General features: G+C 43.9%; 1 protein-coding gene across 2 annotated transcripts in view; it reads left to right on the top strand.

Annotated features, from left to right (window-relative positions):
- Positions 1-10,922, top strand: part of LOC138642550 (serpin B3-like) — a 44,447-nt gene extending 33,525 nt beyond the window's left edge. For both annotated transcript variants that reach the window (XM_069730768.1, XM_069730769.1), the window contains exon 8: positions 10,475-10,922. In XM_069730768.1, the coding sequence (XP_069586869.1) occupies positions 10,475-10,876 (402 nt within the window). In that variant the 3' untranslated portion in view covers positions 10,877-10,922. The remainder of the gene's footprint in view (positions 1-10,474) is intronic.
- Positions 10,923-12,123: the final 1,201 nt, after the last annotated feature.

Genomic DNA, 12,123 nt, shown 5'->3' with positions numbered 1-12,123 from the left:
GTAACGGACAAAAGAAATTTCGACTGTACCGTACCAATGGTTGCAGACCTAGCGAACCGCTTAGTGCGCTTAGGACAATCGGAGATAGCATGAGTGGATTCACCACAGTAAAAACACAGCCCATTCCGACGTCTGTGTTCTTGCCTTTCAGCTCTGGTCAAAATTCTATCACACTGCATAGGCTCAGGCCTATGCTCAGAGAACACCGCCAGATGGTGCACAGCTTTGCGCTCACGCATGCGCCGATCGATCTGAATGGCCAAAGACATAGACTCATTCAGACCAGCAGGCGTGGGAAATCCCACCATGACATCGTTAAGGGCTTCAGAAAGACCCTTTCTGAAAATTGCTGCCAGGGCACATTCATTCCACTGAGTAAGCACAGACCACTTTCTAAACTTCTGACAGTACACCTCCGCTTCATCCTGACCCTGACACAAAGCCAGCAAGATTTTCTCTGCCTGATCCACTGAATTTGGTTCATCATAAAGCAATCCAAGCGCCAGAAAAAACGCATCAACATCACGCAATGCAGGATCTCCTGGCGCAAGGGAAAATGCCCAGTCTTGAGGGTCACCACGCAACAAAGAAATAATGATTTTTACTTGTTGAGCGGGGTCACCAGAGGAGCGGGGTTTCAAAGCTAGAAACAGTTTACAATTATTTTTGAAATTCAAGAACCTAGATCTATCCCCAGAAAATAAGTCAGGAATAGGAATTCTAGGCTCTAACATCGGATTCTGAACCACAAAATCTTGAATGTTTTGTACCCTTGCAGTGAGATGATCCACACAAGAGGACAGACCTTGAATGTCCATACCTACACCTGTGTCCTGAACCACCCAAAGGTCTAGGGGAAATGAGAAACAAAACACAGTGCAAAGAAAAAAAAATGGTCTCAGAAGTTCTCTTATCCCTCTATTGAGATGCATTAATACTTTGGGCCACCTGTACTGTTATGACCTGGTGGTTAGGACAATAATGGACCTAGTGGGTAAGAGCACACGGAATGACCTAATAGTTACTAATAATATAGGACGAGCTCTGAGACATGGGAACTCTGCTGACCGCAATCCCTAATCCTATTACACACACTAGAAATAGCCGTGGATTGCTCCTAGCGCTCCCTATGCAACTCGACACAGCCTAAGAAACTAGCTAGCCCTAGAGAAGAAAAATAAAGCCTACCTTGCCTCAGAGAAAATTCCCCAAAGGAAAAGGCAGCCCCCCACAAATAATGACTGTGAGTAAAGATGAAAATTACAAACACAGAGATTAAATAGATTTAGCACAGTGAGGCCCGACTTACTGAACAGACAGAGGATAGGAAAGGTAACTTTGCGGTCAGCACAAAAACCTACAAAAAGACCATGCAGAGGGCGCAAAAAGACCCTCCGCACCGACTCACGGTGCGGAGGCGCTCCCTCTGCGTCCCAGAGCTTCCAGCAAGCAAGACAAAATCAAAATAGCAAGCTGGACAGAAAAATAGCAAACCAGAGAAAAACAAGCAGTAACTTAGCTTAAGCTGGGAAAACAGGTCACAAGAACAATCCAGGAGAGAGCAAGACCAATACTGGAACATTGACAGGTGGCGTGGAGCAATGATCTAAGTGGAGTTAAATAGAGCAGCCAGCTAACGAATTAACCTCGTCACCTGTAGAAGGAAACTCAGAAGCCGCAGCTCCACTCACAACCACCAGAGGAAGCCCATGGACAGAACCAGCCGAAGTACCATTCATGACCACAGGAGGGAGCTTGACAACAGAATTCACAACAGGGGCCCACTCGTTGGCACTTGGCACTGGCACAGGGCCCCTCATATTACGGCAGTGTGTTTGATGGCGGGTGGCGCCTCCCACTGGCAAAGACACTTTTGTGTACTATGAGGGGCCCTGTGCCAGTGCCAAGTGCCAACGAGTATGCCCCCCCACCTGATGAAGGAACCTGCATTTTCATCTGCACCTTCCTCTTTGTCCCGTGTAAGGTGCTATAGTATACGGGAACGGGAACCTGACTTTCAGCAGGGTCAGATTCAGGCTGTGTAGAGTGCAAGGGGAATGTAGTGGTCTGGGTCAATGTACCAGCAGACTCATCTAGCAGTGGCTGGGCAATGGGCAGGATGAGGAGGAAACACAGATATAGGCCCAAATAATAAAGTAGGCTAAATGCAGTTCAAAATTGGCAACAGAACTAAACAGGCAGCATTGCTTTGTTCAGTGGAGGACAACTGTAATGAGTGGCGCAGACACAGTTAGTAGGCGCAAAATAAAAAGTAGGCTAAATGCAGTTCAAAATTGGTAACAGGACTAAACAGGCGGCATTGCTTTGTTCAGTGGAGGACAACTGTAATGAGTGGCGCATTCACAGTTTGTAGGCCCACAATAAAAAAGTAGGCTAAATGCAGTTCAAAATTGGTAACTGGACTAAATGACTAAACAGGCGGCATTGCTTTGTTCAGTGGAGGACAACTGTAATGAGTGGCGCAGGCACAGTTTGTAGGTCCACAACAAAAAAGTAGGCTAAATGCAGTTCAAAATTGGTAACAGGACTAAACAGGCAGCATAGCTTTGTTCAGTGGAGGACAACTGTAATGAGTGGCGCAGACACAGTTTGTAGGCCCACAATAAAAGAAGTAGGCTAAATGCAGTTCAAAATTGGTAACAGGACTAAACAGGCGGCATAGCTTTGTTCAGTAGAGGACAACTGTAATGAGTGGCGCAGACACAGTTTGTAGTGTTATGATCCGGTGACCTAGGAGCTGCATGAGAACATTCACTGGAGAAAGTGGCCACTGTACTGACCGCAATCCTGAACTTAACACCGCAATTAGAAGTAGCCGTGGAGTGTACCTAACACACCTAGACACCTCGTCACAGCCGGAGAACTAAATACCCCTAAAGATGGAAATAGGAATACTATCTTGCCTCAGAGAAAATCCCCAAAGGATAGACAGCCCCCCACAAATATTGGCGGTGAGTCGGAGAGGAAAAAACATACACAGGCAGAAAAACAGGATTAGCACAGGAGGCCACTCTAGCTAGATAGGACAGGATAGGACAGAGTTCTGTGCAGTCAGTATAAAAAACCCTTCAAAACATCCACAGCAGAATATACAAAAACTTCCTACATCTTTACTAAAAGATGTAGGAGCGTAAATCTGCAACTCCAGTGAATCCTACAACCAGAGCAGGAATAAAACTGAAACAAGCGCGAGCAGGAGAAGCCAGAAAGTGATCCAACACTTCACAAGGAACATTGACTACTGGCAAGGGCTAAAGGATCCTGCCCACTTAAATATCCCAGTCAGAATTGTAATCATCCGATACACCTGGCCAGGTCTGTGACTCAGAGACAACTGCATTCCCACCTTCAACCACTGGAGGGAACCCAAGAGCAGAATTCACAACATTGTAGGTCCACAATAAAAAAGTAGGCTAAATGCAGTTCAAAATTGGTAACAGGACTAAATGACTAAACAGGCGGCATTGCTTTGTTCAGTGGAAGACAACTGTAATGAGTGGCGCAGGCACAGTTTGTAGGCCCACAATAAAAAAGTAGGCTAAATGCAGTTCAAAATATGTAACAGGACTAAACAGGCGGCATTGCTTTGTTCAGTGGAGGACAACTGTAATGAGTGGTGCAGACACGGTTAGTAGGCCCAAATACAAAAGTAGGCTAAAAGCAGTTCAAAATTGGTAACAGGACTAAATAGGCGGCATAGCTAGGTACTGGGGTGGGCTCCTCTGCTGAGTAGCAGACAGTGGTAGTAGGCGCAAAGTATTAACTGGTCTAAATGGAGGCCAGGGCCCCTGTATATTTTAACTATCATCTATCATTTCAACAAATTTGTATTGGCAGTGCCATTGAAGGATTTAACAGCACAGACTACACAGTGGTGGAGCAGGGAGAGGTAAGTATTGCAAGTGGTAGAGCACTGTTCGAGCTGGGGGGGGACACTCTCTCGTGGGCGGCGGTACTGGCACAGGGCCCCTCATATTACGACGGTGTGTCTGACGTTAATTGTGCACCACCACCGTCAGAGACACTTCATTGTACTATGAGGGACCCTGTGCTAGTGCCGTCACCCAAGAGTGGGCGCACCCACCTGTCCAGGTAAACGGCACTCGCACGCGGGGTTGCGCCAGGTGGTGACCACGGCCCTGTGGGGGGAGTCAGCCCATTTAGGGAGGTATAAAAATGGCCTATGGTGGACATTCAACAGCTGCAAATGGCGGAATTGGAGAAATCAGTAAAAGGAGGCCAAAAGCAAGACAGTTTTCAGGCAAGCTACGTATCAGCAGGAGAAGGTGGGGCAAAATAATTTGAAATCCATGATCGTTTCATTTTAAGGAAGGTTAGATCATCAACATTCTGGGTAGCCAGACGTGTCCTTTTTTCGGTCAGTATTGAACCAGCAGCACTGAAGACTCTTTTTGATAGCACACTAGAAGCAGGACAAGCGAGCTCCTGTAATGCATATTCTGCCAATTCAGGCCAGGTGTCTATTTTAGATGCCCAATAATCAAAGGGGAATGACCTGTGAGGGAGAACATCGATAAGGGAGGAAAAGTAGTTCGTAACCATACTGGACAAATGCTGTCTCCTGTCACTTTGAATCGATGCAGTGGCAGAAAGTGGCTGGGAGATATGTGAAAAAATACAAGGACTGTAGTACAATTTCAATCTCCCTACAATGATCTCAGGAAAAGTATGGCAGCAATAAAAAGGACTGCTGCACACAAAAGTGTGGACAAATAAACAAGGTAACTGTGTAGAAAGGAGCAACAGGATTTTTGCTTTTACAAAAACAGTTGGTTTGCACAGCGGTGTGCAAACAACAATGCAGCCATCAGGGAGCCTTATAAGGCAGCCTAATAAGCTACAGAGCTGATGCACAAAAATATAGCCTCCACTGTCCCTGCAAAGAAAAGGTGGTGTTGGACAGTGGAAATCGCTACAGCACAAGCAGTTTTGGGGCTTAATCTTCCCTCCCTAACTATATCCCTTCTTCTGATGAAGCTGCGGCAACCTCTCCTTATGCTACGATTGGCAGAAGTAAGATGGCGGTCAGTGCACGCCCCTTTATAGCCCCTGTGACACCGCAGAAAGCAAGTCAATCACTGTCATGCCCTTCTCTATGATGTTGGGGGGGGCCGAGACCTATGTCATCATGCTGCCCACACTCTGCGTCCTCCTTCATTGGCTGAAAAATGGCGCTGAAAGCGTCATACGAAACGCAACTTTGGCGCGAAGGTCGCCGACCTCATGGCCGATCCCACACTAGGATCGGGTCGGGTTTCATGAAACCTGACTTTCCCGAAAGTCAGCGATTTTTGAATTTGTCCGATCCGTTTCACTCAACCCTACTGTATGATATATATATATACAGTGGGGCAAAAAAGTATTTAGTCAGTCAGCAATAGTGCAAGTTCCACCACTTAAAAAGATGAGAGGCGTCTGTAATTTACATCATAGGTAGACCTCAACTATGGGAGACAAACCGAGAAAAAAAAATCCAGAAAATCACATTGTCTGTTTTTTTATTATTTTATTTGCATATTATGGTGGAAAATAAGTATTTGGTCAGAAACAAACAATCAAGATTTCTGGCTCTGACAGACCTGTAACTTCTTCTTTAAGAGTCTCCTCTTTCCTCCACTCATTACCTGTAGTAATGGCACCTGTTTAAACTTGTTATCAGTATAAAAAGACACCTGTGCACACCCTCAAACAGTCTGACTCCAAACTCCACTATGGTGAAGACCAAAGAGCTGTCAAAGGACACCAGAAACAAAATTGTAGCCCTGCACCAGGCTGGGAAGACTGAATCTGCAATAGCCAACCAGCTTGGAGTGAAGAAATCAACAGTGGGAGCAATAATTAGAAAATGGAAGACATACAAGACCACTGATAATCTCCCTCGATCTGGGGCTCCACGCAAAATCCCACCCCGTGGGGTCAGAATGATCACAAGAACGGTGAGCAAAAATCCCAGAACCATGCGGGGGGACCTAGTGAATGAACTGCAGAGAGCTGGGACCAATGTAACAAGGCCTACCATAAGTAACACACTACGCCACCATGGACTCAGATCCTGCAGTGCCAGACGTGTCCCACTGCTTAAGCCAGTACATGTCCGGGCCCATCTGAAGTTTGCTAGAGAGCATTTGGATGATCCAGAGGAGTTTTGGGAGAATGTCCTATGGTCTGATGAAACCAAACTGGAACTGTTTGGTAGAAACACAACTTGTCGTGTTTGGAGGAAAAAGAATACTGAGTTGCATCCATCAAACACCATACCTACTGTAAAGCATGGTGGTGGAAACATCATGCTTTGGGGCTGTTTCTCTGCAAAGGGGCCAGGACGACTGATCCGGGTACATGAAAGAATGAATGGGGCCATGTATCGTGAGATTTTGAGTGCAAACCTCCTTGCAAACCTCCTTCCATCAGCAAGGGCATTGAAGATGAAACGTGGATGGGTCTTTCAACACGACAATGATCCAAAGCAAACCTCCAAGGCAACAAAGGAGTGGCTTCGTAAGAAGCATTTCAAGGTCCTGGAGTAGCCTAGCCAGTCTCCAGATCTCAACCCTATAGAACAGAGGTCCCCAACTCCAGTCCTCAAGGCCCACCAACAGGTCATGTTTTCAGGATTTCCTTAGTCTTGCCCAGGTAATAATTGCATCACCTGTGCAATGCAAAGGAAATCCTGAAAACATGACCTGTTGGTGGGCCTTGAGGACTGGAGTTGGGGACCTCTGCTATAGAAAACCTTTGGAGGGAGTTGAAAGTCCGTGTTGCCAAGCGAAAAGCCAAAAACATCACTGCAGGAGATCTGCATGGAGGAATGGGCCAACATATCAACAACAGTGTGTGGCAACCTTGTGAAGACTTACAGAAAACGTTTGACCTCTGTCATTGCCAACAAAGGATATATTACAAAGTATTGAGATGAAATTTTGTTTCTGACCAAATACTTATTTTCCACCATAATATGCAAATAAAATGTTAAAAAAACAGACAATGTAACATAGTAACATAGTTAGTAAGGCCGAAAAAACTCATTTGTCCATCCAGTTCAGCCTATATTCCATTATAATAAATACCCAGATCTACGTCCTTCTACAGAACCTAATAATTGTATGATACAATATTGTTCTGCTCCAGGAAGACATCCAGGCCTCTCTTGAACCCCTCGACTGAGTTCGCTGTGATTTTCTGGTTTTTTTTTTCTCAGTTTGTCTCCCGTAGTTGAGGTCTACCTATGATGTAAATTACAGGGGCAATGCAGAAAAGAGTTGCACACAACATACTTTCTGTTTATGCAGCCATGTAAACAGAAAGACAAGGTGGTTTCACAATGATCTTTGCCTTTTGGCCTCTATAAGGCCGATAATCGGTATACATTTTACCGCTCATTAGAATAGTGTGATTCTCTACTCTCTACAGAGATTTTCAGGAAAAAAATCCCATAATAGTGCATGACAATTGTATTGTCACAAATTGCAGAAAACAAGTCAAACACAGCAATAGTGTATAAATTCCTGGTTGGAAATGATGACAAACAAGTATGTATAGTGATTAGCCATGACTCGACAGCCACGCTCCATTCTTAACCTTGTCCACCATTTTTGGGTGAAAGAGGTGTCAACCCTAACTCCCATAAACTTACTAGTTGACCAATTTCTTCTCATTACAAGGCATAATATCTTCTTCCTATACTAAGAGGAGCTTTTAGTGACTTGAGCACCTGCAGATCCACTGGAGCTAAATTGTCAAAAAAAATGTTCCTGCTTTATACTGAGACAAACATGTGGCCATTCAAATCATTTATTCCACACAAACATTCTTTTGAAGCCAAGAGAAGTTTAGACTTTGATGTAATTGGTAATTTCAATCTACACAAGATTATGACATGAGAAATCGTGAGCAATCATGTTATCAGCCACATACAAGATATTATAAACCATTTTAAATAATTTTAGACATTTATTCTAATAAGAAACAAAGGCCCTGATTCATCAAGACCCATTTTTTTCACCAGTCTTGATGAGGGGACATGGTGGAGTCAGATGCTCCTGATTCATTAAAAGGTGCACATTTCTCCAGATTCATTAGGAGTGTAAGATGGTTGCCAGACGAGTTCTTGAGGGGAGATATGTGTCATTGCAGCTATTAGCTGCGATGATCTAAGCTCGGAAGTATGCTCCAGGACCTATAGTGCTGAGAGAGATATTTGGCCATTGCAGGGCCAGATTTTAAGAGCGGTCATAAGATATGGGTTGGAATGACCGCTCACATATCCCAACCCCAGGGGAGTGGTTTGGCTAATAAAATGAGAGATTTCTCATTCGGTGTCTGTAGCTGGAGGTGTGGAGACCTCCAGTGTGTGTTCCTAAAGACACTGTCCTGAGCTGGCGGACCCGCAGGACCATATGGACTATTTTGTTTCCTGTTTGTTTTCACTTTGGGTCGGAAAAGGCTATTCATTTGTTTCTATCCAGAGCAGTTTATGCAGTTTTAATAAACTTGCTTGAAGATTTCAACAACAGAGCTTCCTGTGCCTACCTCAACTGCAACCAAGTGAGTATAGATCGCTACAGGAAGTACATGCTTTTTTATGAATCGGGAGTGTCAGATGAGTGGGGTGCATCATGCCAGAAATCTTACACCAGTCACTGACGGGAATAAGATTTCTGGTGTCAGTAATGCCACAGATCACCATAAATTAGATGAGCCATGGTGTAAAGCCCACCCTGGGCCACTGTCACTTCCTAACTCCACCCATTTTGGTGTGGCTGTTAGAAACTGGTGTGAAAATGACAAAAGTCGCAACATTTTTGCACCACTCTGAATTTTGACTTTTCAAAACAATTTAAGCCAGAAATCTAGAGAAATAGCTTTGATGAATCGGGGCCAAAATATGTGTCTATATAGAATAAATTCTAAGCTAAGACAATTCTGTATAAACAAAAGCAATATGTTTTATTGAGATTACACAGTGAATTTGCAAAAGTTTGAACTTCTTTTGTTGTTTAGATTAAACCAGAATTAGAATGACACCAGAATGAAATTTCTGATGTAGATTAGTATCTGTTTGGCAGTGGATGTTCACAGTCTCTCCTACTAAACTTTGTCCATTATTTATAAAATTGCCAAGAGGGGCATAAAATAAGAGTGACAATTTTGTGATTTATTTCAAGTCTGCAAACTGATATAAAATGCTTGAAGAAGTTTTTTCATCTGCCAACACATTGACAGCTGATGTCATTATTGCCCCCAATCAGCAACTATGTGCTGAAGACATTACTGAGACACTAGGGGAAAGTCCTTAGGACGCTAATATTGTTCATATAAGGCCGGTTTCACACGTCAGTGGCTCCGGTACGTGTGGTGACAGTTTCCTCACGTACCGGAGACACTGACTCACGTAGATACATTAAAATCAATGTGTATCTGCACATGTCAGCGTGTTTTCACGGACCGTGTGTCCGTTTGCAAAACACGGAGACATGTCAGTGTTCGTGGGAGCACACAGATCACACAGACCCATTAAAGTCAATGGGTCCGTGTAAACACGTACCGCACACGGATGCTGTCCGTGTGCCATCCGTGTGCTGTCCGTGTGCGTTTTTCCTGTCATAGGGTTAAAATTGTAAAAATTGTTGCAAGACACGGACACACGTACAGCACACGTTCAGCACACTGACCCTAAAAACGTACTCATATACATCACACGGATCCCACACGGATGGCCTACACATGGACACACGGACATGGATAACTCCGGTACCGTTTTCTCCGGTACCGGAATTATCTGGACGTGTGAGACTGGCCTAATACCGTATAATTTTGATTGATTATGGTACATATATACTGTATCAGTAGGCAGTGCTGAAAGAAGAAATTCATCTACTGATATGTAAGTGGGCAGCGGGTGGGGTGTTAAATAGGTAAAATTGCAAAGTTCTTTGTTTTTACAAGCACCTCCTATTAACAATTCCTTCACTCTCAAGAACAGATATTTTTAATTATATTGTGCACTGCTTATTGCCTAAGTTACCAGCCACCTCTGAGGTGTATCAGCGGTATATGATCTCTTAGGCAAAGAGCACAGAGAACAGCCGCTACAAGCTCTTTATTGTAGAGCAAGCAAAAGTTGCTCTTTTGCTGAACATATCGCTGTATCCGGCCAATTTCAGTTCCCCTGGGGCCCCAAATGCTTCAGAGGCAACGCTGTCTCTGCTTGCAGCACCAAAGAAAACACTATTTGGGCCAGCAGCACTGAAAATTATCAAGAGTGATGGCCCCGCAGGAAGCCTTGAGATGGGATAGCTTCGCACTCCTGAAGATATAACATGGGATAAATCCTTTAACAGAAATTCCGCCATGTGGTATTGATTATTTCAGTTTCAGAGAAGCAATAAAAGCTTATTATTTACTATGGTTTCCTATTTAATTGCTCTTTTAGCTACTATCAAAGGCAACTCCTGACTTACTGGTCACCTGGGCCCAAAGAAAAAATTTAAGGGAGAAGGAAGTTGATGTGATGATCCCAAAATTTAAACTGGAAGAAGGCTATGATGTAACGTCAACATTAAAGACATTAGGAATGACAGATATTTTCCAAGGAAATGCTGATTTATCTGGAATATCTAGTACAAAGGGTTTAGTTCTGTCAAGTTTTGTCCATAAATCTTCTATAGACGTAGATGAAGAGGGTACTGAAGCAGCTGCTGCCACCGGTGCTGGAGTAAGTGTAACCAGCTTGCCTAAACGGGAACCATTTACTGCAGATCATCCCTTTATGTTTTTCTTAGCAAAGAACAGCAATTTTCTCATCTTTTTCCAAGGAGTGGTTTTCTCACCATGAATACTGGGTTTTGTATCCTAATTATCAATAAAACTGTTAAAAACTATTTGTCTATGTAATTACTGACATACATGCAATAAAATTAATAAAAAAATTATTTTCTTTCATTCCAATTAAATAAATAATGAAACATACACAAAAAAGCACATTATGATAGAACACAGCGTAAACGTATAACAAATGAAGTAAATGAACAAGTGTTGCTAGTGAGGAGCCCGACTGTATCTTATACTCCCAAAGAGTAGTATTGAAATGCAGTATCTGCAGCTACAAACAAGTACTTCATACATGGGTATGAGGGTTGGGTACCTTATTCTAGTGAGTGATGGCAATCCTATCAGCAGGGACGGACTGGGACTGAAATTCAGCCCTGGCATTTGAAATTGCAAAGGCCCATGCTGTCCCCGTTCCCAAGCACCAGATGGGATATAGTACTAACATTACCCTGGATGGAGGAAAGCCATATTTACTACAAGATCAATATATCTAATGATACCCATGGCCTGCTGGGGTGAGTGACGGAGTCAGCAACTTTGCGCGTTGTCGCAACTCTTAACAGTATAGGTATCTTGAGAACGCTGATTCTGTTAACAAGTAGCAAACAAGGCAGCCCAAAACCAGACAGGCCCTTCTGGCATTTGCAAGAATTGCCAAATGACCAGTCCGGCCCTGTCTATCAGTCAGACCTTCACTGGCTTAAAGAAGTTGTCCGACTTTAGGTAGCAAGTCTACAGTTATTCTGTGACTGCAGACTTGTGAAACCTCACACCGTGCGCGCTGTGAAGATTCTTTGGTGCCGGCAGCGGACATATGATGGCAAGTATCTGACTTGTATACATGCGGTCACTTGCTCACTAGATGGATGTGGCTTCATTCAAAACAAGTGTATTGAGCGACTATGTGTACTCTGTCTAGTTGGAATGTGTCCAAATGTATGAAAATTGCATACTTTAGGTCACATGACCTGCAGCTCTCTGGACTTGAGAATGTTCACACCCTGCAGCGTGTGCTCTGTGAAGATTCACAAGTCTGCAGTCACTCTATGACTGCAGACTTGTAGCCTAAGGCCAAACAACCCCTTTAACATTCGTAAATGTTTTCCTTTACCCCTTTTACAGTTTACTGACAAATACATATGGCTCAGGGCCGGACTGGCCATCTGGCAATTCTGGCAAATGCCAGAAAGGCCTGTCTGGTTGTGGGCCGCCTTGTCTGCTATGTTATTAACAGAATTGATGTTCTCAAGA

This window comes from Ranitomeya imitator, chromosome 6 (assembly GCF_032444005.1).
Source record: "Ranitomeya imitator isolate aRanImi1 chromosome 6, aRanImi1.pri, whole genome shotgun sequence".
In the NCBI taxonomy this organism is placed as follows: Eukaryota; Metazoa; Chordata; class Amphibia; order Anura; family Dendrobatidae; genus Ranitomeya; species Ranitomeya imitator.
Note: the sequence above shows the minus strand (reverse complement) of the source record. Positions and strands in the feature narration are given on the sequence as shown.